Source organism: Macrobrachium rosenbergii, chromosome 15 (assembly GCF_040412425.1).
Source record: "Macrobrachium rosenbergii isolate ZJJX-2024 chromosome 15, ASM4041242v1, whole genome shotgun sequence".
In the NCBI taxonomy this organism is placed as follows: Eukaryota; Metazoa; Arthropoda; class Malacostraca; order Decapoda; family Palaemonidae; genus Macrobrachium; species Macrobrachium rosenbergii.
Window position 1 is genome coordinate 17,591,751 of NC_089755.1, and position 25,731 is coordinate 17,617,481.

At 43.1% G+C, this 25,731-nt stretch overlaps 1 protein-coding gene across 1 annotated transcript in view; it reads right to left on the reverse strand.

Moving 5' to 3' along the window:
- Positions 1-5,724: 5,724 nt before the first annotated feature.
- LOC136846451 (zinc finger protein 248-like) overlaps positions 5,725-25,731 on the reverse strand; it is a 31,007-nt gene continuing 11,000 nt past the window's right edge. Inside the window, exon 2 of the mRNA XM_067117226.1 lies at positions 5,725-7,868. Coding sequence (XP_066973327.1) covers positions 6,904-7,794 — 891 coding nt within the window. The 5' untranslated portion in view covers positions 7,795-7,868 and the 3' untranslated portion in view covers positions 5,725-6,903. The remainder of the gene's footprint in view (positions 7,869-25,731) is intronic.

The following is a 25,731-nucleotide window of genomic DNA, read 5'->3' on the forward strand; positions in this document are numbered from 1 at the left end:
AGCTAGACTGAAGGGAGAGGAATTTTTCCACTTTCTGAAGGCAGGCTTCTATCCTCTGGGGGGAGGGAAAAGCCCAAAAAGTTAGAGTTTATCCTCATCCCCAAATATGCTACCTCCTGAGAAGGGGTCAGCTGTGACTCCTGAAAATTTATCAACAGGCCCAAATCCTGGGCTAGAGGAAAGATCTTTTGCAGGTCCTCTGTACATGCTTCTTTCGACCGAGAATGAATGAGCCAATCGTCCAGATAGAGTGAAATGCTGACCCCCACCAGATTTAACCATTTCGCTAAGGGAGTTAAAGACTCGCGTGAAAACCTGGGGAGCCATGGCTAGGCTGAAGCAAAGGGTTCTGAACTGATACACCCTGTTATTGAAAACGAACCTTAAAACTTCCTAGAGTCCTGATGAACTGGAACATGGAAGTATGCTTCCCTCATGTCCACTGAAATCATCCAATCACCCTGACGAATGGATGATGGGACAGACTGGCTCATTTCCATTTTGAATTTGGTTTTCTGGACAAACAAATTCAGGGGGCTTACATCCAGGACTGGCCTCCAGCCTCCTGAGGCCTTGGGGACTATGAATAACTGATTGTAGAACCCCAGAGAGCTGGTATCCTCGACCACTTCAATGGCTTCTTTCTCGAGGAGGGAAGACACTTCTTGGGAGAGGGCAGAAAACTTCTTGGAGCCTACTGAGTAGGTAGTCAATATGACTGGCGAACTGGTCAAAGGAGACTTCCGTATGAACGGGATAGAGTATCCCTCCCTCAAAACTTCCACAATCCAGGTTTCTGCTCTTCTCGCTTCCCATCATTGCCAAAGGCGAAGGAGCCTTGCTCCTACTGGCGTACAGAGGACGAGGGTCTCACTTACATGAGGGAACTGGACGAGGGTCTCACTTACGTAAGGGAACTTTAGAGGAGGATTTCTTGACTGTTCGAGAGGCGAACCAGGCATTAGCATGCAGTCTGAGAAAGCCTCTTTGCCTGCCCCTACCACGTAAGGGGAAACCGTTCTAGAGGAGAATGTTCGAGTTTCTCTAGGGCGCTTCGCAGACTGAGCAAGGAGGTCCGAGTTGATTTCTTCTGAAGGTCAGAAGAAATCTGAAGAACTGTAGCCTGTGGGGACAAATGTTTATCAGGAGGGGAATAAAGAAGAGCAGACTTCTGTGAAAGGGTCACACCTATAGTGGTATAAGAACACCACAGCTCCCTTTTCTTTAAAATATTTATTGCAAAAAGGGAAGCCAGCTCCAGAGATCCGTCCCTTATACCCTTGTCGAGACAAGAGATAACACCCAAAATATCTGAGGTGTAGTCCTCTGGGACATGAGGACAATCCTTGATCTTATGAGCATGGGCAACCACTGCCCAATCTAAAAAACTAAGCACCTCGAAAACTTTAAACAGGTGTTTGATCCAATGGTCTAGCTCCGAAGTCGAGAACAGGATCTCTGCAGAATTGAAAGCCAACCTCTGGGACAAATCTATCAGACCGGAGAAGTCCCCCTGGAGGGAGGCAGAAGCTCCCAGGGATGGGGTGTCTCCAGTTGCGTAAGACAGATATCTCCTTTGAGAGAGCCTTCTTGGCAGAGGAAGAGGCTCTTCCCTGTCTCTCTTCCCTGAGAGCCGACCATCTTTAAAGCCTTCTTAGCAGAGGAGTCTCAGGAGTCTAAGAGAATTAACAGTAGTTGTCCACTAAATATGTAGACACTGGGGAAACCGGAGCTGCAGGCAAAAATAAATTAGGAAATGCTGCCAACAAAAACCTTAGCAACGAAGCATAAGCAGTTGGCAGAGTTACAGGGTCTACTTCTTCTTCCTTCTCTGAAGAAATGGGGACATCTCCGCAAGAGGTTGAGGTGTTGAAGTGGGTTTCTTAATTAACCCCAAAATATTATCTAACTGCTGCTGAATGGACAGAAAGGAAGGGTCCACTACTGTGGGAGCTTGTTGAGCCAAAGCCAGACACTGAGGATGAAGGGGCAGCTGGGAAGTGGCTGGATCGAAAACCCCCAAAACAGGTGGTGTCAGGAGCTTAGACAAAGAAGCAACAGGGAGCACAGGAGCCTGGGTAGGCTCTGCAGACATAAGGCACTTAGAAGACAAACAAGCTCAGGAGCCAACTGGTGGCCATGCACAGACAAAGGCTTGGGCGCCAACAGGCACTAGGAAAGAACCAGACATTCTAATAAAAGACGTTCCAAAGTCAAGGGGAGCTCTGGCACCACTGGGTGCTCTGGCTCCAGTGGGCGCTCTGGCGCTGATGGGTGTTCTGGCACCAACAGATGCTCTGGCGCCAAAGGTCTTAACGTGGACACAACAGATTCGGGCTCTGTGGGAACAGAAGCTAACGGGCGCTCAGAAGCACGAGGGAGTCCCATGTCAATAATTGTAGTTGGAGCAGGAAGCTCGGGTGCTGAAGGTTGCTCAGTTACTTTCCTAATTCCAGAAGAACACTGTGGCGCCACTGATGGGAGATCGTCCACGATCCTAGCTGAAGATGAGTGCTTGCGAGAAGGGACTAGATGTTTAACTGTTGACAGCTGTCCCTCTAACTCCCAGTGATTCTGGGAGAAATGTTCAGGGCTGTCCCAAAAACTGCAAGACAGCTTTGCTAGAGAAGTTTCCTTGGGCTTCTTTACAGGAACTGCAGAAGAAAGAGACACATCAGTAGCATGTCTCTTCAAAGGATGAGATTTCTCTTTAAAATGCCATTGGAGTCTGGGACTTGACTCACTTGAAGAAAGACTAGAAGAAAGATGACTCATTTCCATAGAGATGCCTTTGCAGTGGTGCTCTGTCGTGACCTGGGAAGTGGCAACAGGACCAACTGCAGGGCGACTGCCTGTGGGCAGACCACACCGACCTCCTTTGGGCTACCAATCTGGCTCCTCCCAGGTTTAGGGGAGTTTGCCAGGGACCTTTGCCTAGGAGAATCAGTGGGACAGACAGCCACCTCCTCCACTGACCTTCACCAACACTTTTACACTGCATAAACACTTTCACTGTAGTGCCTATCTGTTCCATGATATTCACTAAGAACTCAAATTTCTTATTAACTCTTGACTCAAGGCTGGCAATGGTGCGGGACTGGGAGTAAGGGAGCCGAGGAGAGGAGATAGTGGAACAGGATGAGAACTGGGATTAGGAGGAATAAAAGGTAAAGAAACATTATCAGACACAAACTTAGCAGGAACCTGACTAGCTAACGTCTTTTTACTATTGGCTCTAGCAGCAGCTTTCCTCTTTTTGTTTCTGTCCAGTTTTGATAAGTGACTAAAGTTTTCCACATTTTGACATCCCAGTGTTCACATTCATTACAAGTCAAGTCTGGCGAACAAATTTTATCCCTACAAGATGTGCTGAGAGTGTGCGGGTCATAACAGGCTTTAGTTATCCTAGTATTACAGCCTTTGTTGCAATACCAAAAACCTTGGGAACCAGAATCAGACATGAACAAGTCAGACATGGTCAACAAGTCAAAAGTCAACAAAAATGATAAAACGCTTAGAATGTCTAAGATCATGAATTATAACAGTCATTATATTCAGTAGCTGGGTTAATGAAAATGAAAATGTTTTCAACCAGACACTGTCTAAATATGCCGATTATTAAATATCTGGCTAAAATTTCCATAAAAATGAATCCTCCTACTTCACCAGTTGCCGCTTGCCTCCTTTTTATGCACTTATGACCAACTGAGAAATTTCCTTTTGTTTGCTAAAGAAATCCAAAAATACAATGCTGCTTTAGGACTGAAAACCAGTTCGACAGCTATCAACCTTGTTACGCCGCCCCTCAATTATAACAGAAACAGTACTGAAATAGCTCTTTCTGCTGGACTAGTTCCTCTCTTACCCTGACATTGGGCAGGGTCAGTCACCTAACCAAAACAAAGTAGCGCTACCATGAATTTAAAAAATTCTAGCTGCCAGTTAATAAAAACTATAGCAATGTAACTACTTGGTAAGTTGCTTATATAAAAACACTATTTTGGCATTCAGAACCACTGTGATTTGGAGATTATAAGACAAAAGAAATAACACACACAGTGTAAAAGAACAATATCTATCCTCCATGAGTTCTCACATGTCATGAATCTGCAAGAGAAATACTATTTTAACACTGTATGAAAGAATGACATCTTTCTTCCGAGTTAACACATTCACTCTGTGATGGATCTAATGAAAAAAAAAACTTCTTGGGAACCAAGTGCACATACAGTATATATATGACTTCTTTCTAGTTTGCGTCTTCACACACCTTTTAAGACACCGATTCAAAATAATTCCTTTGGCATTCATGAGACATGAATGGCTTCTCTCCAATATGGGTTCTCATAAGGTTTTTGAGAGCAAAGGTATACAGTAAACCCCCCATATTCACGGGGGATGCGTACCACACCAACCCCCGCGAATAGCTAAAATCCACGAATACTTAGAACCCTTCTGAAAACACTTAGAACTGCCTACTTTGATAGTTCAAACACACACAAAAAAGACTAAAAATACTTATACAGGTATTATCCTACTTATGATGGGGTTAGGTTCCAAAATAACCATTGTTTATTGGAAAAAACCTATCTCGAATACACCCTAGCCTACACTAGGGTATTCAGTACCATGTATACATACTGTATATGTAGCCTAGCCTACACTATAAGTATACTCTATACATACACGGTATACTAATTATTAATATCAGCTAATCCTGGAGGTTCATGCAGAGTGACTTATGATAATTCAATACAAAGAGAAATTGAATAACAAACAAGAATTAGCTTACCCTACAATATGGTATATTGTATACATATACAGTAGTCTAGCCTACATTATACTGTACTCTATATTCACATGTACTATACAATCATCAACATAATGAATATGCAGCTTTTTCATGGATCTTTTAAAATGTTATGCCTTAATTCATTGTATCCAATCTTCTTCTTTTAACGTGCTTGTTTCCCATTTTTATATTGTATATATTCTTATATTGATTTGTATTATAAATTGTGATCATAGAGATCAATGTTTTGGTTTGGAAATCGATTACGCTGTAAGTTTATTTCACCGCATTTAACTCACTTCAGAGCACTTTTTTTGCTTCTAGTTAGCGTAAATGAATCTCTAGCTACTTTATTTATATGGGGCAAGGTTATTTTCCATTATACGAAGTGTATTAAGTCGAAATATAACTTAAATATGTCTCGTTGTGAACTTAATTTAGCTATTTTTTCGTTAACAGATGACAGCCGTTTGGAGGCATTTGTTTCATGTAAAAAAAAATCGAGATTCCGTTAGCTATTTTCATTTGATTTCATCATAATATGAGCTTTAAGTATTTATCATTTATCAGCATAAAAATAGCAGTAATGTGTTCTTTCATGCCCAGTAGTTTTGATTAATATGCTTTCTCTCCAATTTTAATTATGGTTGAGTTTCATCATGTTGCCGATGCACGATAATTTATAGTCATTAGCAGCTTGAACATTGTTTTCTCAGCTTCAGCTACACCTTTCAGCTTAAATTTAGCAGTATATTTTCTTTCCAATCTTTTATCCATACCGAATAAGGGTATAATGTAAAAATATATCAGTCCTATTCTACTTAACGTCATTTGTACTATAACTACGATAATGGTTTACTACTGTACGATGGTTGAAGTACAAGCAAAACTGGCTGTTGCTATCTGATTTTTGGTTATAAGCAAAACAACAGTTTCTCGTTCAGTTGTTTATGGCTGTACACATTTATACAAGTGTATAACATTATTAACAATACTTTTATCATTCTCTTTTACTTTTTTAACTACAAGATCGGATAAAGAGATGGAGGAAAAGAAGTTGGTCTATTGTAATTTGGTCTCTCTCACTGCCTGATTGTACGCTGCTGCCTGCGCCCACGTGAAATTTTAAAATATTTTATAAATACTGTTGTATCAGTATTAACTGTTTACCTCATTGCAAAATCGAATTATCGTAAGGCGAATTATCATAACTCGAGCACTGCCTGGGTACCTGAGTATATTAATAGTTTTATCACAAAAAGTGCATTTAGTCATGAAAATGAGATGAAAATACAGTAATTAGGAGAATATTTCTCAGTGAAATATACTGCAAATGGGAGAATTTTCAGTGAATAATGTATATATATGTTCCACAGAGAAATCCGCGAACAGGTGAGTCCACGAATCATGAAACCGCACATACGATTGGCCTCTCAATACGGTGGACCCCTGCCTATTTGTGGTTCAAGATTTGTGAATTTACAGATTAGCGGATTTTTCTGTGGAACATATATCCACATCATTTGCAGAAAATTCACCTATTTGCAGAATTTTTCAAAGAGAAATATTCACTAATTACTGTATATTCATACTTTTAAAACTAAATACAGTATATTTTTTTATGATAAAACTATTAAAACAGGCAGTTATAAGGGGGGATTTTGTTCTCTGAACTATTAAAATAGGCAGTTATAAGCATTTCTAGAGGGGTGTCAAGTATTCGTAGATTTTAGTGATTCGCAGTTGGTTGTGGTCCCTATCCCCAGCGAATCCCGGGGGTCAACTGTACTATGAATTTTCATATGTAATCTCAGCGTATTTGAAATTGTCTAATCTTTTTTACATCAGGACCAGAGAATGTCCTCTCTACAATGATTTCCAATGTCTACTTTGAGAATTTCAGAATTAGAAAAACTACTTGGGAAAAGATCAAGTATACAGTTTCTGTCTAATATGAATTCTTGTGTGTTTTGAGGTCACTTGAACCAAGAAAAACTTCTTTGATATAAAGAGCAACTGAACAGTTTCTCTCCTATATTAGTTCTCATGTGTTTTTTGAGATTGCATGATTCAGAAAAACTGCTTTGACATACAGAGAAAATTAATGGTTTCTACCTTGTATGAGTTCTCAAGTGTTTTTTGAAAGCACTTGATTGAGAAAAACTTCTTTGACATATGGAGCAAGTATATGGTTTCTCTCCTGTATGAGTTCTCATATGTTTTTTCAGATCACTTGTTTCAGAAAAACTTCTTTGACATACAGAGCAACTATAAGGTTTCTCTCCAGTATGAGTTCTCATGTGTGCTTTGAGATTACTTAAGACAGAAAAACGTCTTTGACACACAGAGCAAGTGAATGGTTTCTCTCCTGTATGAGTTCTCATGTGTGTTTTGAGACTAACTAAGACAGAAAAACTTCTCTGACATATAGAGCAAGTATATGGTTTCTCTCCTGTATGAGTTCTCATGTGTGTTTTGAGATGACTTTGACAATAGAAACTCCTTTGACATATAGAGCAAGTATATGGTTTCTCTCCTGTATGAGTTCTCATGTGTGTTTTGAGATGACTTGAGAAAGAAAAACTTTTTTGACATACAGAGCATCTATAAGGTTTCTCTCCTGTATGAGTTCTCATGTGGGGTTTCAGGTTGCTAATATGTGAAAATGTCCTTTGGCATTCAGCACATCTTATTTGTTTCCTAGCTGTGTTGCTTCTCTTTGAAAATACTTCTGTTCTACCCAAATGTCTATTTCCTTCTGCAATACAAATCTTCTTTCTGCTTTCTTCATCACAGCTTGGAGAGCTGTCCTCACACTTAATAGATTCAGATAACCAGTTCACATCAAATTCACTATGGTCGAAAAATTCTGGTTCTGCTTTGACTTCTAATAAGGGATCTGCAAATAAAGAGCCTTCATCTGTGTTTTCAGTAATATCCTCCTCCAAATTCTCCTTCTCTTCTTTGATTAACAACAATGATAACGAATTTTCAGCTTCCATTTTCACAGGATGTTCTATGTACAATACTCAATCCTGTTTAGGATCTGATGAAATTTTCCTCTGCTTCGAATACTCTGAAATAAAATAAAAAAATCTGAGAAAAACATCTTCTGAATAGCACCATTGATAATAAACATACAATGAGAAATTCACAATAATTTCATGTTTAACAGTACATATGTGCTTTTTTAACTCTAAAATAAGCATTCTCTGGGAAAACAAATATCACAATGCAATGATCATTTGGACACAATTTGTCTCAAAAGAAAAAAAAACAGCATCCTTGGATTCTGTTTGGAATCAACACATTTATTCGGGCCAGAGTTGACTGACAATTCAACCAGCTTCGGCCTTTACCACATATTCCAGACTTACTCTAATTTTGACAATCAAATGAACAGCATCTTTCCTTCATGAGTATTATAAATCTATTTACAGAAGAATGGCTTTTTTTCTTATATGATCTGCATTTGCATTTTGGGGTGGTTCTAATGAAATGGCTACTTGGACACTCAGTGCATATAAATAATTTCTATCTAGTATGAGTTTTCATGTGCCTTTTGAGAACATGGGATGGAGAGAAACTCCTTTGGCATAAGTGAATGGCTGCTTCTCTCCAGTATGGGTTCTCATATGTACTTCGAGAGGAGAGGAATGATAAAACCCTTTTTGACATTCAGTGCTAGTGAAAGGCCTCTCTCTCCAGTATGAATTTTCATGTGTAATTTCAGGCTGTTCAAAAGTGTATAACTTCTTGGACATTCAGAACAAATGAATGGCTTCTCTCCAGTATGATTTCTGCTGATGTGTATTTTGAGACTTTCCAAATGAGAAAAACTTCTTGGACATAAAGGGCAAATGAATGGTTTCTCTCTTGTAAGAGTTCTCATGTGGATTCAGAGATATCTTGAAAGAGCAAAGCTTCTTTGACATATGAGGCAAAGTAAATGGTTTCTTTCTCTCCTGTAAGAGTTCTCATATGCATTTAAATACAGAGCAAGTGAATAGTTTCTCTCCAGAAGGAATTCTCATGCCAGTGTTGAGATGATATAGGTGAGTAAAAGTGGTCTGGCATTCAGTGTAGGGATATGGTCTCTCTCCAGTATGGATTCTCATGTGGATTCTGAGATGACTCAAGTGAGAATATGTACTTTGACATTCTGCACAAGTTACTGATTTCCCCACCATGTTGGTTTTCCGTAAAAAAATATCCATATTTTTGTCATTACTTTCATCAATATTATGAGATGATTTCTCATGAAATACTTCTGCAAGACATAAGTACTATGTGAGAATCATCAGCAGTTGCAGTAAGTCAGTGGTATATTGTCTTCTCTAATACTCTTCTTTCAACATCCCATGTCAGAACTTGTATGGTCTTCACAATTTATAGGCTGGCGTGTATATTTTACATCAACTTCACCACAATCAATATATTCTGGCTTGCCCTTGACTTCTACAGAAGAATCTACAAATGAATATCCATCAACTGTGATTTTGGTATGTTCATCCCCCAAATATGACAAATGTTAAAAGTAATTTGTATTTTTTCCTAACTTACAAACCTTGGGTCTTTATTATTGGAATTACCTTCAGCGCAGCTGGAAACCAGCCATCAAACTTTTAACAAGGTGGTATGGTAGTTAACTATCAAACGACTGGGTGGGAGTCCCAGGTAAGCTTGGTGTCAGCTTGACAGGTGGTATGAGGTGGGCATTTAACTATAAAGACCTCAGGTTTGTATAGTTAGGAAAATACAAATGACTTTTAAAATCTGTCATTTGTTCCTACATACTATACAAACCCTTGGTCTTTAGTATCGGAAGACTTATTTCTTGGAGGGAGGAAGCTGAGTAAGTCTCTGAACTGATGGGTAGTTCACCACACCTAAGTCTTCTTGGTTGAGAGATCAAGGAAGAAGACCGTGTCTCTGACATAATGAACGAAGTATTGGAACTACATGTTCAATTGTCAGACTTCTGGGCACTTTCTCCAACAGATGGGTATAAAAGCAGCATCATTCGAGAAAATGCTAGTCTGAATTTTTGTGTCAGGACAATGGTAAGGCCATGTACAGGCAGTCCCCACTTATCACAGTCCTGTTTTACGGTGCTTGTCTAGTGATAACAATAACAGGATTTTCGGCGCTGATATGCACTGATCTCTGGTTATCGGTGCTGATAACTGGGGATCTCAGCGCTATTATCACCGATTTTTGGTTATTGACAATTTTCGGTTATTGCCAGACCGTCGGGGACGGAACCCCTGCCGATAACGGGGTACTGCCTGTACAAGCAATGGGATCACATTGTCTGCCCCTCTCTCCCTTTGCTAGAGAGGGGGAAGAATTTGCTTCTATGTATTCATAGAATAAAGAACAGGAGCTCAGTTATATAAAACTCACCTGCATTGAGGCCTGTTCCAGCTTAGTGACAGCTCAAAAATCTACCCTCTGCCCGCAAGGGAGGTTAAGGTTGAGGAAAGAGGGAGGGGAGAGGACCAGTCACTCAAACACACACTCTCTTTCGCAACCGTACACATTAGGCGAGATGCTACCCGTCCTCTTAGAGGAGCTGGGTAAGCTACACAACTTGTTGCGCAGCTACCACTACCACAGGACCCAAGGGAAAAGTGTCCAGGGACTTGTGGGCAATATCCAGCAGGAAGAAGGAGGTGAAAGTGGTCTGTCGCGACCACACTTAAGCCTTCAGAACCTGAGGAACAGACAGATTCTTCCTGAACGCTAGGGTCAGACCAATGTCCGACTTTGTGAGCCCTCGCCCGGAACGTACTGGAGTCCTCCTCGCCTGATGCAGAGTACATCCGTTTGATTGCCTCACGAAGCCAGAAAGAGATAGTGTTCCTGGACACCTATTTCTTGGTCGAGCCAGTGCTAACAGAGAGTCGTCAACACTCAGGCCGAAGATGGTGAGTCCTCGTCAGATAGCACAGCAGCACTCTAACAGGATCATTACCAACAAAGTCCTCTAGGGAGGGGATCGTAAAGGATTCCAATCTGGCATCAGGGACTGATGGATTCTGAGTCTTTGCTACAAAATCGAGCGTGACCGAACTCCATCCCCTCTGAGTGTTTCACCTCCATGGAAAGTCCGTGCAGTTCACCTACTCTTCATCCATGCCAGGGCTAAAAAGAAAATGGTCCTGACGGTCAGATCCCTGTCTGACAACTCTTGTAAGGGCTCGTGCACTGCTAAAAAAGAAAATGGTCTTGAGGGTCAGATCCCTGTCTGACAATTCTCATAAGGGCTCGTACGGTGCACGAGTCAGGCTCCCGAGTACGAGAGTCAAATCCCACACAGGGGTCCTGAGTTCCCTGGGAGGGCAAGACCTTTCAAAACTCTTCACTAGCAATGAGATCCCCAACGAAGAGGTGATATCCATGCCTCTCAGGTATCGGGCTAGGCCCAGGGCAGCCCTATAGCCTTAACAGCTGAGACATCTCTATTGCTGTGCGGTGAGAAAGACCTCTTGTTTGCAAGAGATGCTGGATAGTCTCCAGCCATGAAGTGCAAGTGACTCCACGGACTAATGGAACTGTTCTATGTGCGGCTGAGACAGCAGGTTGTTCCAGGGGGGGGAATCTCTCTCGGTGCATCTATGAGAAGAGCTAGCAGGTCCAGATACCATGCGGCATGTGGCCATTTGGGAGCCACTAGTGTCATTCTGAGATTCCTAGTGATCATTACCCTGTTGATCACCAGACAAAGCAGACAGAACGGTGGAAAGGCGTAAGCATCCAGGTTGTCCCGTGGGTGTTGGAAGGCATCTTCTGCTACAGCTCATGGGTTGGGGATGATGGAGCAAAACACCTGGAGCTTCCTGTTGTGGTGGGTGGCAAACAGGTCAATCGATGGGAGCCCCAAGAAGATTGAATAGCCTTTTCACGACATCCATATGAAGGGACCCTATCACTTGACCCCGCTGACTGAGCTTGTCTGCCACTACATTCCTCTTGCCTAGAATGTATCTGGCTGACAGGTCTAGCAAATGGGCTACCACCCACTCGTGCACATGCATTGTAAACTGGTGCAGTGAAAGAGACACTAAGCCTCCTTGCTTGCTGATGTAAGCCACTACTATGGATTGTCACTCAACACCACCGAGTGTCCCATCACTCGATCCTGAAACTCTTGGAGGGCCAGGAAGACTTCCTTGAGTTCCAGGATACTGATGTGAAAGTGCTTGTTGTCTCAGTCCCACACACCTGAAATCAGCAACTCTTCCAGGTGTGCACCCCATCCCTCGGTCAAAGCGTCTGAGAAAAGAAGCACCTCGGGAGGAGTGAGCAGGGACACTCCTTTTACAAGGTTCCTGTTGTCCAGCTACCTGGCTAAGTCCTGTCCCACCCTCTGTGAGAGGGGGATGGGAAAAGATGGAAGATCCCATGTCGGAGACCAGAACTCCATCACTGGAGAGAACGAAGGTGAAGCTGCCCATGAGGGACCAGCTTCTCCAAGGATGACAGGTGACCGAGAATGACTACCACAGCTGTGCTGGTTGTTCCTGCCAGGACAGGATCATTTGCACTGCCTTCCTGAACCTGCTGGTATGTGAGTCCGAGGGGTGGACTCTTGCTGCTGCCGTATCTATCAGCATGCCCATGTACTTTACCCTCTGCTTGGGTATGTGATCGGACTTCTTGAGGTTTACCATAACCCCCCCGGTTGCCACATAACTCAAGATGACGATCCCTGTCTTGGAGCAACTGTGGACGAGACTGCCAAGACCTAGCCAATCGTCGAAATACCTCAACAGACGTATCCCATGTGATTGGACCCAAGCTGACACAAGGGTGAACACTTACATGAACACTTGGCGAGCAGTCAAGAGCCTGAAACAAAGTACCCTGAACTGGAATGCTATCTCCCCGAGGACAAAGCGAAGGTTCTTGCGAGAGGACAGATGAATGAGTATTTAAAAATGTGCATCCTTCAGGTCCACTGTAAGCATGAAGTTGTTCTCCCTGATGGAAACAAGCACCAAATGGGCCATTTCCATCTTGAACCAAGTCTGGCGAACGAATCGGTTCAAGGGAGAGAGATCAATGACTGGCTTCCACCTGCTGATTCTTTCTCCACGAGAAAGATTCGGCTGTAACAGCCTAAGGACCAATCTGTCACAACTTCTACAGCGCGTTTTCTCAGTATCACTGTAATCTCCTCCCAAGAGCGAGATCCTTCTGCGAGCCGAGTACGTAAGAGCGGAATCGGACTGGAGTGGTGGTGAAGGGTGGTTGAGACTCGCAGGGAAGTAGATAGCCCTCCCAAAGGACATCCACTACCCAGGACTCGGCTCCGTGTCACTGCCATGTTGCCCAATGGCTCAACAGGCAACATCCCACCCCCCAACCCCGACAGTAGCTTGTGCAGGGGAATGCAGACCCTAGCATTTCCCTCTCTTCTTCTTTCCCTTGCCTCCCTTCCCTTTACTGGGCTGGAAGGGTAGAGGAAAGGGGTGTGATTGTGCACTTTTCTTAGCAGGGGCAGAAGAAGGCTGGGTGGTTCCTCAAGCGCCCTTCGAAGCCTGGGACTTCTTAGGGCCTGGGAACTGCTAGCCAGACCCGAAGGTCGGGCTGTAGTGACGTGAAGACCCAGAGGCCTTTGTCACTACTTGGTGGACGAGTCAGTCGTTATCCTCAACACGACACTTGTCCATCACAGCATCTACCTCTTCTCGAGAGCAGAAAGGGACAGAACCAAGCACTGGTCCGTTCCAAAGAGCCAAAGCCAAGTCCAGCCAACATGCTTGGTGATCCGAGTGAGGATGGTGTCCCTCCTATTTAGCACCAAGTTTGCCCACAGGTTTGCCATCTGGTGGGCAAGGTAGGAGATAGCCCTACCACCAGATTGGCAGTCTCCCAAAGGTTGAGTCCTCTGAGGGGTTGATGGACCACCCAGCGGCAGCAACCTTGACACTGTGAGAGACCACAGGTCCAGCCTGAAGACTGCCAACCTGATCTAAGACTCCTTGGGGAAGCGAGGACCAAGTCAAGCCTACAGAAGCTCTGGGTTCCTTCTTAGGACCCCAGGAGACTTCAAGGCCAGAAAGATGGTCGGTGGATGTAGCCATGGTCCCTTTCCTGAGATCATTAAGTTGACGAATCAACGCGACATTCTCAGAAAAGGTCCTTTGTATCTCGAGAGAATCTGCATCTCTGGGCAGAAGACCCTCGAGTCCTTCCAATCCGCAGTCCTCCCTCGATACTCTCCCTGCAGATGGGAAAACTTCACCAGAACTCCCAGCTCCTGCTCAACCACTTGGGCATATGAATGGGTAGGTCCGAGAACCTTGTCCACTTCATAAATCCTCATGGTAGGGCTGTGACAGGATACAGCATCCCAATCATGGGCCCTTCTGTCCAACTCGCGATTCCTAGAATACCCCCAGGAAGTCAAGGGAACAGGAGAGAGGGAGTGGGTACCCTTACCTGTCCTGTCGGAACAGATGGTCCCAATAGGAGAGGCAGGCCGATAGCAATCACCAACTTGCGGTGGTGATGGCTTCATAGGGCTAGGAGAGCACCTCCTGTTGCACGAACGCAGAGGGGAGCTGTCTTAAGGAGAGAGCAGAGGCTCAAGTGAACACAAGCGGAGGCTCTTGGAAGACAAGCGGGGAGCCAGCATGGGAGAGCGGTCATGCACTCTCAGGCGTGAGCTTGCTCTGTCCTCACAATGTACTCCAATTGCCTTCAAGGATGAAGCCTCATGACGAGAAGGACAACTGTAAGGGGAACCTTCTCAAAGCAGTGAGCAGACCCTTGAGTCAGCAACACCTTCACGGGACCCAGGCTGCATACTCGGGCAAGTGGCAAAAAGAGGAGGGGAAGCACCTGCATGCTTGGACCCTGTCCTCTATCGCATGCCTGAACCAGAACGTGGCACTGACTCCACGTTACTGGTCAAAGGAACTTGAGGTTTCACTGAAACCTGAGCACCCTGAGATACGCTCACCTCCTTGGAGGTGCATTTACTCGAAGCTTCCACGGTACGTGAAGGCCCAGCGGAAGACCCCTCTGCTCAAATGTCCGAGGCAACTTGAGCAGAGGCAGGTGCAGCACTGCACTTGGAGGCAGAGCTCCGAGCAGAAGTGCCAAGTGCTTGGACCTCCTCGAAGGCCTGCATACCCTCGGCTCCTGAGTCGACAGTCCTCAAAGAGACTCATGATGCGGCCCCCAAGTCCGAAGACGGGGAAGAGCCAGCAATAGATCTGGGTCTTTTTCAGGGAGACATCCCTTCAGAAGACCCAGTGCAGGACTTCTTCCAGGTGGGAGAAACCACTTCCTTCTTCCTCAGATTGTGGGCTTAGGAAGAGGGAGTAGAGGAGGCGGCAGCAGACGAAGATGACAACGAAGACGATACCTTCCTAGACCTCTTCGTGGACTTCTTCGACTTCAACTTCTTCTTCTTCTTCTTCGTTTCTTCAAGAGGATGTGGAGGATCTGCTCCCAAAGGTTGGAGGAAGGCTCCAGAACAGACATCTGGGGAGCAGGGATGGGTACAATGGAGGACACAGTATGATCATGAGTCTTGTGGACTACTGCAGGGGTTGTCAAGGATGCATGGAAATACTCAAGGGCATTAAGTAACTCTACTGTCATTGTGACAGTATGAGTAACTGGAGCAAGAGCAGGTGTGAGCAGCTTGCAAGTGACTTAGAATGCCCTGTATCAAGGGAACTCCTTCGAGGCCAAGAGACTGCCAGGTCTCCTGGAGTTCCTCCTCCTCCACAACCGGAAACAAAGTTGGGCCAGGGGGACAGTCTCCATTTACACTGAGTAGGATTTCTTTCCCCCTCCCCAGCAAATGGAGGCTACCAAAGGGTGGTCGCCCTAGCTTCCAGTCCCCCAACGAGCGAAGATGACGAGGGGGAAACCTCTCCGAAGGACAGGTAGCAAACTGGGGAAGTTTCGCTGGCGGAAGGAATGTATCTGAAGGATCAGCCACCAAGGGAGTCCTCAGGGGAATGTTACCCTCAGATGACAACTTGGGGAGTCTTCTGATACTTTCTCCTCAGCGAATACTTCGACCATTGCTCTGGAGTCCAGTCACGGCACTCCTCACACACAGAATCAGGATTGCACTCACACACCCTGCACGATGTGCAACGGGCATGAGTGTCTACAACAAAAGCCGAGCAGTAATGGCTGCAAGCCTTCTCTGTGGCACCAGGGCACTTTCTTTTACGAACAGTCTTATGCTTGGTTGGCTCAGGTGATTTGTGGGTTTGCTTATCCATGTTTACTAAAGCAAACATACAAACACATAAACACAAGGAAAAACAGATGAAACAATCCCACCGTGAAAGAAAGTGATGTTCACAGAAGTAAACAATGCGAAACAACGGCAAGCAGGGCAGAGGGCAGCATAAAACAACCTCACCATGATACTGCCATGGGTAAATTGACACTCTACCGACCTGGAGGGCAGGACTCCCACCTGGTTATTTGGTAGTTAACTACCGTACCACCTTGTTAAAAGTTAATGACCGGTTTCCAGCTGCGCTGAAGGTACTTCCTATAATAAAGACCGAGGGATTGCATATTGTGCAGGAACAATGTCCTTTTGTTGTTTGATTAAAAGCAAAATTGAGTTTTCAGCTTCCATTCTCAAAGGATGATAATATACAGCTTTAAAACAAAGTCAGTTTTATGTCAATAAATATTCAGATTCATCCAAGAAAAGCTCTCAATATGAACCAATGACTGTAGTATTGCCAAACCTTCAGAAAATAATCCTAGCTCATTTTCAGTCGGCTTTTAATGATACTGCACATCAAATATTCTTATACACAACAAGACTCCCTCTGCCACAAAAGAATCAATCTGGCACAGACATGAAACACAATTATATCAGTTAAAAACCAGAATATTTCATAAGACCAACTACACTTTTTAGCATCACAAATTATTTCTAAATTAACAATGTTACATAGTGGCAAACAAAATATTCAGTCATTAATGCAAACTGTTCATATCTTACATTACTGTAATTTATTGCCAAATATTTACAATATCTGATCTCTTTTCTTCGGTATAAAAAATCCTATACTGTACATCATATTACACTGGCAATATGATGTAAATAAAAAATGCAGTCAAATCTTCTCAAAACTACAAATTTTGAAAGTAATTTGTATTTTTCCTAAAATACAAACCTGAAGGTCTCTACACAGGATTTAGCTTGCGAACTTTCAGACAAGGTAGTTAGCTACCGATGATATGGGTGGAAGCCCCGCCCACTTTGCCTCAGGTATCAAAATGAGGTGGCTGAGGTGGGCCATAAATGTAAAGACCTTTAGGTTTGTATGTTTCAAAAAATACAAATTACTTTAAGTTACCTGGGCCTCTCTTCCTGGTCTCGAAGAGCTGATTGGGCCTTTCAAATTAATGAGTTTGTCATATCAGTATAAGGAAAACAATAACTACAATCATATACCATAAGTATCGACAAACAAAAACAAAATAACAATTTTTAAAGTAAGTTGTATTTTTCCTAACTATACAAACACGAGGTCCTTTACATTAGGAATTACTTTCAGGCGTAGGCTGGAAACGGCCATTAAACTCTTGAGCAAGGTGGTTAGGCAGTAACTACCGCCAGGTAAGCGGGAATACCCACCTGCCCAGATGTAAAAATTCCAGTTTGCCTTTCGGTCCAGGTTCAGATTGAAGGATGGCATGAGGTGGGCATAATATATAATGTAAAGGACCTCCGGTTTGTATAGTTAAGAAAAATACAATTTACTTTCAAAAATTGTGATTTGTTCCGACATGGTATACAAACCCTCGGTCCTTTACATTAGGAAAACTCACTGGTTGGAGGGAGGAATCTGAGTGAGTCTCTTGAACTGACTGGAGTTCTGCACACCTGGGCTGCTACTCCTGGTCGAAAGAGCGAGGAGGAGTACCCAAGCCTCTGACATATTGATCGGAGTGCAAGATCAAATGTCAGATGCTGGACCTTTTTGCATGAGTGAGGAAGCATGACTCATATGAAATAGGCTGGAAGAATCTTAGGGTCGGAGGCAGTAAGAAAAAGCTGTGATAGGGTTTCCCTTATTGCCAGACTCTCCTTCCCTCCCAGCTAGAGGAAGGAGTGGAATTGCTTCTATGATTCTAGGAGAAAAAATAGAACAGGTGCTCGATGTGTAGTCTTACCGCATAAGCACCAAGTCCAGCACGTGTTGGTTCGAGTCCTATTCTCATCCCTAAGGAGAAGTAGAAGGACGGGGAAGGAGGAGGAAGAGAGGCCAGTCACTCTCGGTATCCTTCTCACATCCAGAACCAACACCTTAGGCGAGATGCTACTCGTCCCCTTTAAGGAGCCGGTTAAGAAAACGCAACTTGTTGAGCAGCCACCACAGGGTCAAGGAAAAAAGGTTCCAAGGACCTGTGGGCAAGAACATAGGAAGATAAGAGTGAGGTCTATGAGACCACGTCTTGCTTCCAGCCCGACAGAAACTTCTGGAATGCGAGGGATGGACCAAGCCATCGGTTTCGTGAGCTCTCAGGTGGAAGGTACCAATATCGTCGTTGTCAGCTGCCGAGTACCTCCTTCGATCACTTCACGAAGTCAGGAGGATGTGTCCTTAGGCACTTCTTCCTTGGGAGAGAGAGTACTAGCGAAAATGTTGACAGCATCCAGGTTAGGAGTGTCGAGCCTTTTCGGAAAGTACCACAGCTGCCAAAATGATAAAGTAACAAATGATCTGGATCATCAATACAAAGTCCAAGGAGGAGGGGAACAAGGACAACTCGAACCCGACAACACATGCTGAAGGATTCGGAGTCCACCTACGACATCCGAGGAGTCGAGGTATTGATCCCCTTCACCTATTCTTCCATCTTCTACGCCAAGGCCGAGCAAGATGAGGGATGGTCCTACGAGGGCACATCTCTATCCGATGACTCTCATAAGGGCGCGTTCAGCATGGGACAGGAACCCTAAACGAGAGTCACATGCCACCCAGGGAACAGTTCCCTGGGGCAGCAAGACCGAAGAAGCATCTCATCTGTAGCTAAATCTTGACTGAGGAGAAGGCTACTTCAGATAGGAGACTAGGTCGCAAGGGCCTACGTTCTTCACAAATGAAAGGGAAAGAAGCAAACCTCGGCAGAGAAGACAAGGAAGTCCAGACTTGAAGAGCAACTCTGACCCGAGAAGGAGTTCCGTAATGATCCCCACCAGTGAAGACGGCTCCAGTCCCTGGGAGTGTTGCAGAGGTGTCAGGTCTTGAATTGTCAAAACACAATTTACAGTTTCTGGTTTATTTATGTTCGGGCCGATGACCAAACGGCGATGATATTAACAACAAGTACAGAACAAGGAAAAATATCTCCAGGAGCTCCAATGGGTGAGGAGTGTATCCTTAGGGTAGATGTGGATGAACTCCAGACTTCTGAATTCGAAGGAAAAACAAAAACTCAGTTCTGGAACTTCCAGACGACAGCAACATCGCTGCTTGGTCACCGGTCTTCTAACTACCGTGATTTTGGGAAACTGGCAATTCCTCTTTTTTACTCTGACATTACTCCCTCCTAGGAAAGCCTTGTTGTCCCGAAATCATGGCATCCATCATCTGAAATTATACAAATATTTGAAATAACTGACAATAAAATAGTTTATTTTTCACCTAATAAATATACACAAATTCTTACTCTCTAACATACATGAAACTTTCAACAAAACTTCTAGTTTAAAGAACATTGAATAGGTTTACCATGGAATATCTAATTAATTTGAGACTAACAAAACTTTCATACATCTAAACTTGTTCACAACAGGCGATGTTGTAAAGCTAAAATAGCATTGGAGACATTCATAACGTTGAATATCTATGCTCCCTAAGCAACAGAGTTTCCCCTGCAATTAACCTTGGCCAAGATTACGTGTTGCAGCAATGGGTCTACAGTTACCTCAGTGGGAACTTCAATACTCCTTCACATCTTTTACATACCTGTGTAAACATCAAACTGAACAAACTATCCAAACACTACACCTGGAACTGCTATCAGTTTAATTTTCCTTCATCTCAAATTATAGGTATGTCCAAAATAAAACGTTCTCCTCCTCACCACTTGAAGAATCAGACCAAACTTCTGTCTCTGTGAACCATTCTTTCCTGTGAATAAATCTTTTTAACTTTCTGGCATGTTTCTCAAATACTTCAGTTGGGTTAACAGGGTCAATTAATTTATACACTACATCGCCTACTTTTCCTACTACTTCAAAAGGACCTTCCCAGTATTTATTTAATTTACGACTATTCCTAGTAATGAAGATTTTAGCTTCATTACTTCCACTAAATCCCTGATATCAAGGTTGTCTTCTTTAGTAAGTTTCTTATCGTACTGCTCTCTGTATCTCTGCATATTCCTCTTTGAAGATTCTTTAATTGCCTCATGAGCTCGTTTAAGAGAATCTTTTACTTCAGACTCTCAAACTTGTAATGTAACAAAAGGCCAGCCACTCCCATTTGCCTGCGAACAGTCCTAGAATAAAAGGCCATAAAAGGTTTTGTATTAAGGGTGGAATGGACAAACAGTTCAATTTCTCCTACTTTCATAATCCAGTAAACTAGGCCAAGTTTGAGGATTATCTCTACAAAAATTGTCAATGTAGTCTTGAGAGTACCAGAATTCTTTCAGTTATTGCATTACTCTGTGGACAGTAAGGTAACGTCAATAGCAGTTTTAATTTCTTGAAGATCCTCACAAGCCTGAAATGAAAAATATCTGGAAGAAATTCTTTCCCCTATCAGAATAAAACAAATTTGGAGCACCAAATGTCAAAACATACTTTAGCATTGCATTTTTCCTTACAGCAGTAGAGGTTTATTTCTTAAAGGAGTAAAAATAACAAATCTACTGTAAGCATCAACCATTGGCATTACTGCCATATAAATCCGTTAAATCTAATGATATTCTTTGCAAAGGCAGATCAACTTCCGGTAAACTTTGAAGCTTAGACTGAAGACCCTTTGTACCTTTCCTTTCTTGGCATAACTTGCAAACCTTAGCATACTCACAGCAGTCCTTTAACATAGAATGCCAATAAAATAAATCGGCTGCTTTTTGCAAATGTCCCACGAGGACCTGGATGTCCAGAAGACCTTTGCATCATGGGCCACCTTCAATGCTTGATTTCATAGGTGCTGAACTGCTATTACTAACCTCAGTAAGAGGGAACCATCTTCACTAACTTTTGTGCAGTAAAGGACCCATCATACATCTGGAAATTCTGTAACAGAGATTTGGGTTATTTCTTTCCAGGTAACTCTGCCACCTTCCAAAAATACAATCAGCTCTTGCCAAACTATCTTTCCTTCATCTGCTCAGCTCTCATTTCCATTGCACTAAATCCTTCTGGTAATTTAACTTTGTCACTATATGAAACTTTGTGACTACCTGAAAAACTGGTCTAGATAAAGCATCAGGGACATAATGAGGATTTCAGTTTTATAGATTATATCAAAAGAATAATCTCTCATCTCAAAACTCCACCTTGACATTCTTGGACATTTAATTTTGCGTGAACACTGAAACCAAAAACATGATCTGTAACTATAATGAATTATGGATCCCCAAAGAAAATGATGATATTTTCTTACACTCAAAACTACTGCCAGCGCTCTTTATCAGTAGCTGAATACCTCAGCTCCCACCATTTAATTCCTATGATAAAAATAGGCTACAGGTCATAACTCACCTTTGTGTCTTTGCATCAAAACACTACCCACTACTAGTCCACTTGCATCTGTATACAGTTCAAAATGCAGCTGTAGATTAGGTGCAGCTAACACAGGACACTTTACTAATAGCTCCTTTAAGTTCTTCAAATGACCTTAACAATCATCACACCATTCAAATTTAACAGTTTCCTTTGTCATATCTGTCAATTATTCAATGCTAATTGGGCAAAGTTGTTAATAAACTTTACGATAAAAACCTACCATTCCTAAAAACCTGCTGGAACTTTGTTTAATAGAGGTAGGGGTTTCAAATCTAGAATGGCTTTGACATTATCTGGACTGGGACTTTATCTTTTGATACCACATGGCCTAGAAATTTAATTTCTTCCTTGACAAAGAACATTTCCTCAGACTTAATTTTATACCAGCTTTGTTTAGTAAATTCAAAGTTTCACTTAAATTAACTAAATGTTCTTCAAATGAGTTCAAAAACACAAAATATATCAATCATCTAAGTACACTCTTGTATGTTTATTATTTACTGGGGCTAAAATCTTATTGACTGTTCTGAAATGTCTTGGGGCAGATACCAAACCAAAAGGCATTCTTTTGAATCTATAGAGATGTTCACCATCACTGAACAAAGTCTTATCTCTATCAGATTCTCTGACAGCAATATGCCAATATGCATCTTTAACATCTAAATTTGTGTAATATTTAGCACCAGAAACAGAATCCAACAACTCTTCTAGCTTAGGGAGAGGATACACATCATCCTTTTTACCTTATTCAGAGCACGAAAATTCGATTTAAAACCTTTTACCACCACCTGGCTTTGACACAATGAATCACAGGGCTCAGCCAAGAAGCAGAACTACGCTCAATAACACCCCTTTTCAGCATTTCTTGTGTCATTTCTGTTAACAATAAACTTAGCTTTTCAGGTATTCTGTAAATCTTGCTTCTAATCTTTAGTGTCTCCTGTATCAATGCAATGTTCAACATCAGGTATAAGACCAAGAGGATTATCATCTACAATAAAGGATTTTGACAAAGGAAAATCTATTTCTGGGAGAGGCCCGTGTCACCCGGTGAAATAATCCATTCAGCACTTATTTCTAGGTAATTCCGTTGCTAGATACCAGAGAAAAGCTAAATGTAAAGCTGGGGTTACTACCCCAGAGCGAAAGCTCAAGAAATGGAGTCGTATATGGTAAAGGGTGAGATTGTCACAATCAGGGACCCTGCCTATAAAGATTCCCAATGTCAAAAGTCCCAACGAGAGGTGCCGATACAAACCCATGCACTACTACTCATGGACTGTACACAAGGCAACACTAGTCGCATTCCATGTTAGCACCACCCCACTAGAATGATGTTTACCATGGGAGGAGAGAATGAAAAACTGGGTGGGTCACCGGGTGACACGGGCCCCTCCCAGAAATAGATTTTCCTTTGTCAAAATCCTTTTTCTGGATTGGGGTCCTGTGTCAGCAGTGAAATAATAACAGAGAAATAAACATCATTCTTATGCTAATAAAGACTTAAATAGAGATGTTGAAAACTAGGAGAATTCTACCCTGAACATTAGTAGGGTCCTCTAAATTCATGTAATGAAAATAATGTAAGTGGTCACCGTCTAAGATCATGAGCTTTAGAATTGAACCTGAATAGGCTTGTATTAAGAAAATACTTTCTGCCTAATAGCAGACACAATGACAGTACCTGAGAGACGGGAGTTTGGCGGAGAAATCGATAGCGTATATGAAACCTACCGATCCACCGAGAATCTCGCCCGGAGAGCTCAAACACCGAAAGAGTGACTATTAATAAACCACATGAGGCGGAGCTTGAGCGGAGGTAAAACCGACAGGTGTATATGAAACCTACGTTCATCAGGTAGCCTGCTCGGAGAAGCATAGCGTACAACGCAACCTGCCGGGTACCAAGCGACTAAAAATAAGCCATATGAGGCGGCGTTTGTGAAAGATAAAACCGACTGGTGTAAATAAAACCTACGGATTCATCAAGTAGCCTGCTCGGAGAGAGCATAGCGTACTTTACAACCTTCAGAGTCAAGAATAAGCCACATGAGGTGGAGTTTGGCGGAGACGAAACTGACGGGTGTATATAAAACCTCGGGTTCATCAAGAAGTCTGCTCGGGGAGAGCATAGTGTACTTACAACCTTCCGTGCCAAACTATAAATTCTCCAAAACAGACTGCGACCGGAATGGGAACTATAGACTCCGTGACACGCTGGCTTGTTGCAGGATAGCGGAGCATTCCTGCACTCGACAAAACCAGCTGAAAACGTATGAGAAGTGGGCATGCTGGAATGGATGCCGGAGCAGAGTACCGTAGCAGCGACTTAGCCTAGTCAGACCAGGAAAACCCCGGAAAACCGGAGAGAAACCGGGCTAACAGGACAAAACTCATAGACATAAAACAGAGTCAACGGAACATTCCGGGCGACCATGTTTTAACAATATGTGACGGATACAAACATAGTGGGAAGGTTATGAACTGTTCGGAAGTAGCGCACTCAGAGCCAAGAGAGGAAAACCCGGAGGAGGATATCCTGAACAGTGATAGCGGTGGAGTGGAATAAACGCCACCGCTAAACACTAAAATCGCCGAGCAGTAAGCAAGGAGAGCGGCCCAACAAGATAACGAAAACCCGAACAGGTAGTAGCAAAATGGAGGGGGGAACGCCGAAAGTAAATAAAACAGAAGACAGTTAGGTGGAAAACGCTAACTGGCCTCGTATGAGATCCCAACAGTGAGGTGCGAACATGTAGGAAGCACCACGAAGGAAAACAGTCGGCGTAAAAGGAAGGGAAGGATAGGCCAGGAGGTTGGTAACCCAAAGTAGCGACCAGGGGTGGGACAGCACTCCCGGGCGCCCAGAGATCTCATAGATCCCCTGGCTATGTGAGCTGTGTTGCACGACAAGAGCGAGAGAAAAGGAGAGGAAGGGCAAAAACCTCTACGGCCAGGAGAGCAAAGAAAGGTAAAAGGAGTGTGAACAGGAGTGGGAGAGCACTCCCAGTCACCTCAGGTCCAGGTGGAGTGCCAACCAATAAGGTCAGACACACCGAGGGACAACCAGTCAATGCAGAGGAGGGGATGTAGGCTACAGCACAAAATAAGGATAAATTGCTCTCCAAGCCTTGGAAAGTTAACAAACCTTGAAAACGAACCAAGGGGAGAGAGAGAAAACAGGATAAAAGGGGAGAAGGGGATTCTCGATACCACAAAATAATATATATATAGTCGGTAAAAGGAGCGTGAACAGGAGTGGGGAGAGCACTCCCGGTCACCATTGGTAACAACCCAAAGAAGGATTGAACTAGGATAGGCTCGCGCAGGTAAACCCTCGCTATTCCAGCTTAACTTACTAGGAACATTAGCCTAAGTGAAAAGCCGAAACAGGGAGAGGGTGGGCGTAGGCAAAATATCAAGCCAAAACCAAACAAAAGGAAGCACCAGACATAAAACACATATGTACAGAAGCGAGATCACAGACATGAAACTCATGCATTGCAGATCGAGATCGCCCCTCCATAACGATTTTTCCCGAAGGAAAAAGTGCTATAGCCAACCCCTAGGCTAACCTAACTGAGGCGATGCAAAGAAGGGCCTAGGAGAGAGGTAAAGGCTAACTAATAACTCAAATAATGCATAATAAAACAAAAATTTTCTATAAGGTACATGTAGGAGGATAAGCAGGCCCAACACGACATGAACGTGAAGGGAAATGGCCGACCTCCAGTTAAATGAAAGTACCCAAAATAATTAACAAAATTGAAAAGCATCCGAGCACAAGGTCAAAACTAAAATGTACCAATGAAAATCATGTTCCCATAAGCTTAGAGAAGTGAGAGTCTAAAATAAGGCAAAATAAAGCCAAAATAATAAGCGAATAGGCCAGAGGGGGAACCACGAGACTAAACAGCAAGACAGCACTTGACCAAGAAGGGAACATAAAATTCACAAAATAAACAAAATTATAAAAACAAAGTAAAACCAGTAACAGTACCAATGAAAATAAGATCCCCAAAGGCTAAGAAAGTGAGGACAAAATAAAGGCATAATGAAGCCCTGATAATAGTGAATGGGCCGAGGGTAGCTCGTAGCCTAAACGCTAAACATCACTTCTCGTAATGAAGCCATGATAAAGCGAATGGGCCGAGGGGGTAGCTAAGCCCCCTAAACGCTAAACATC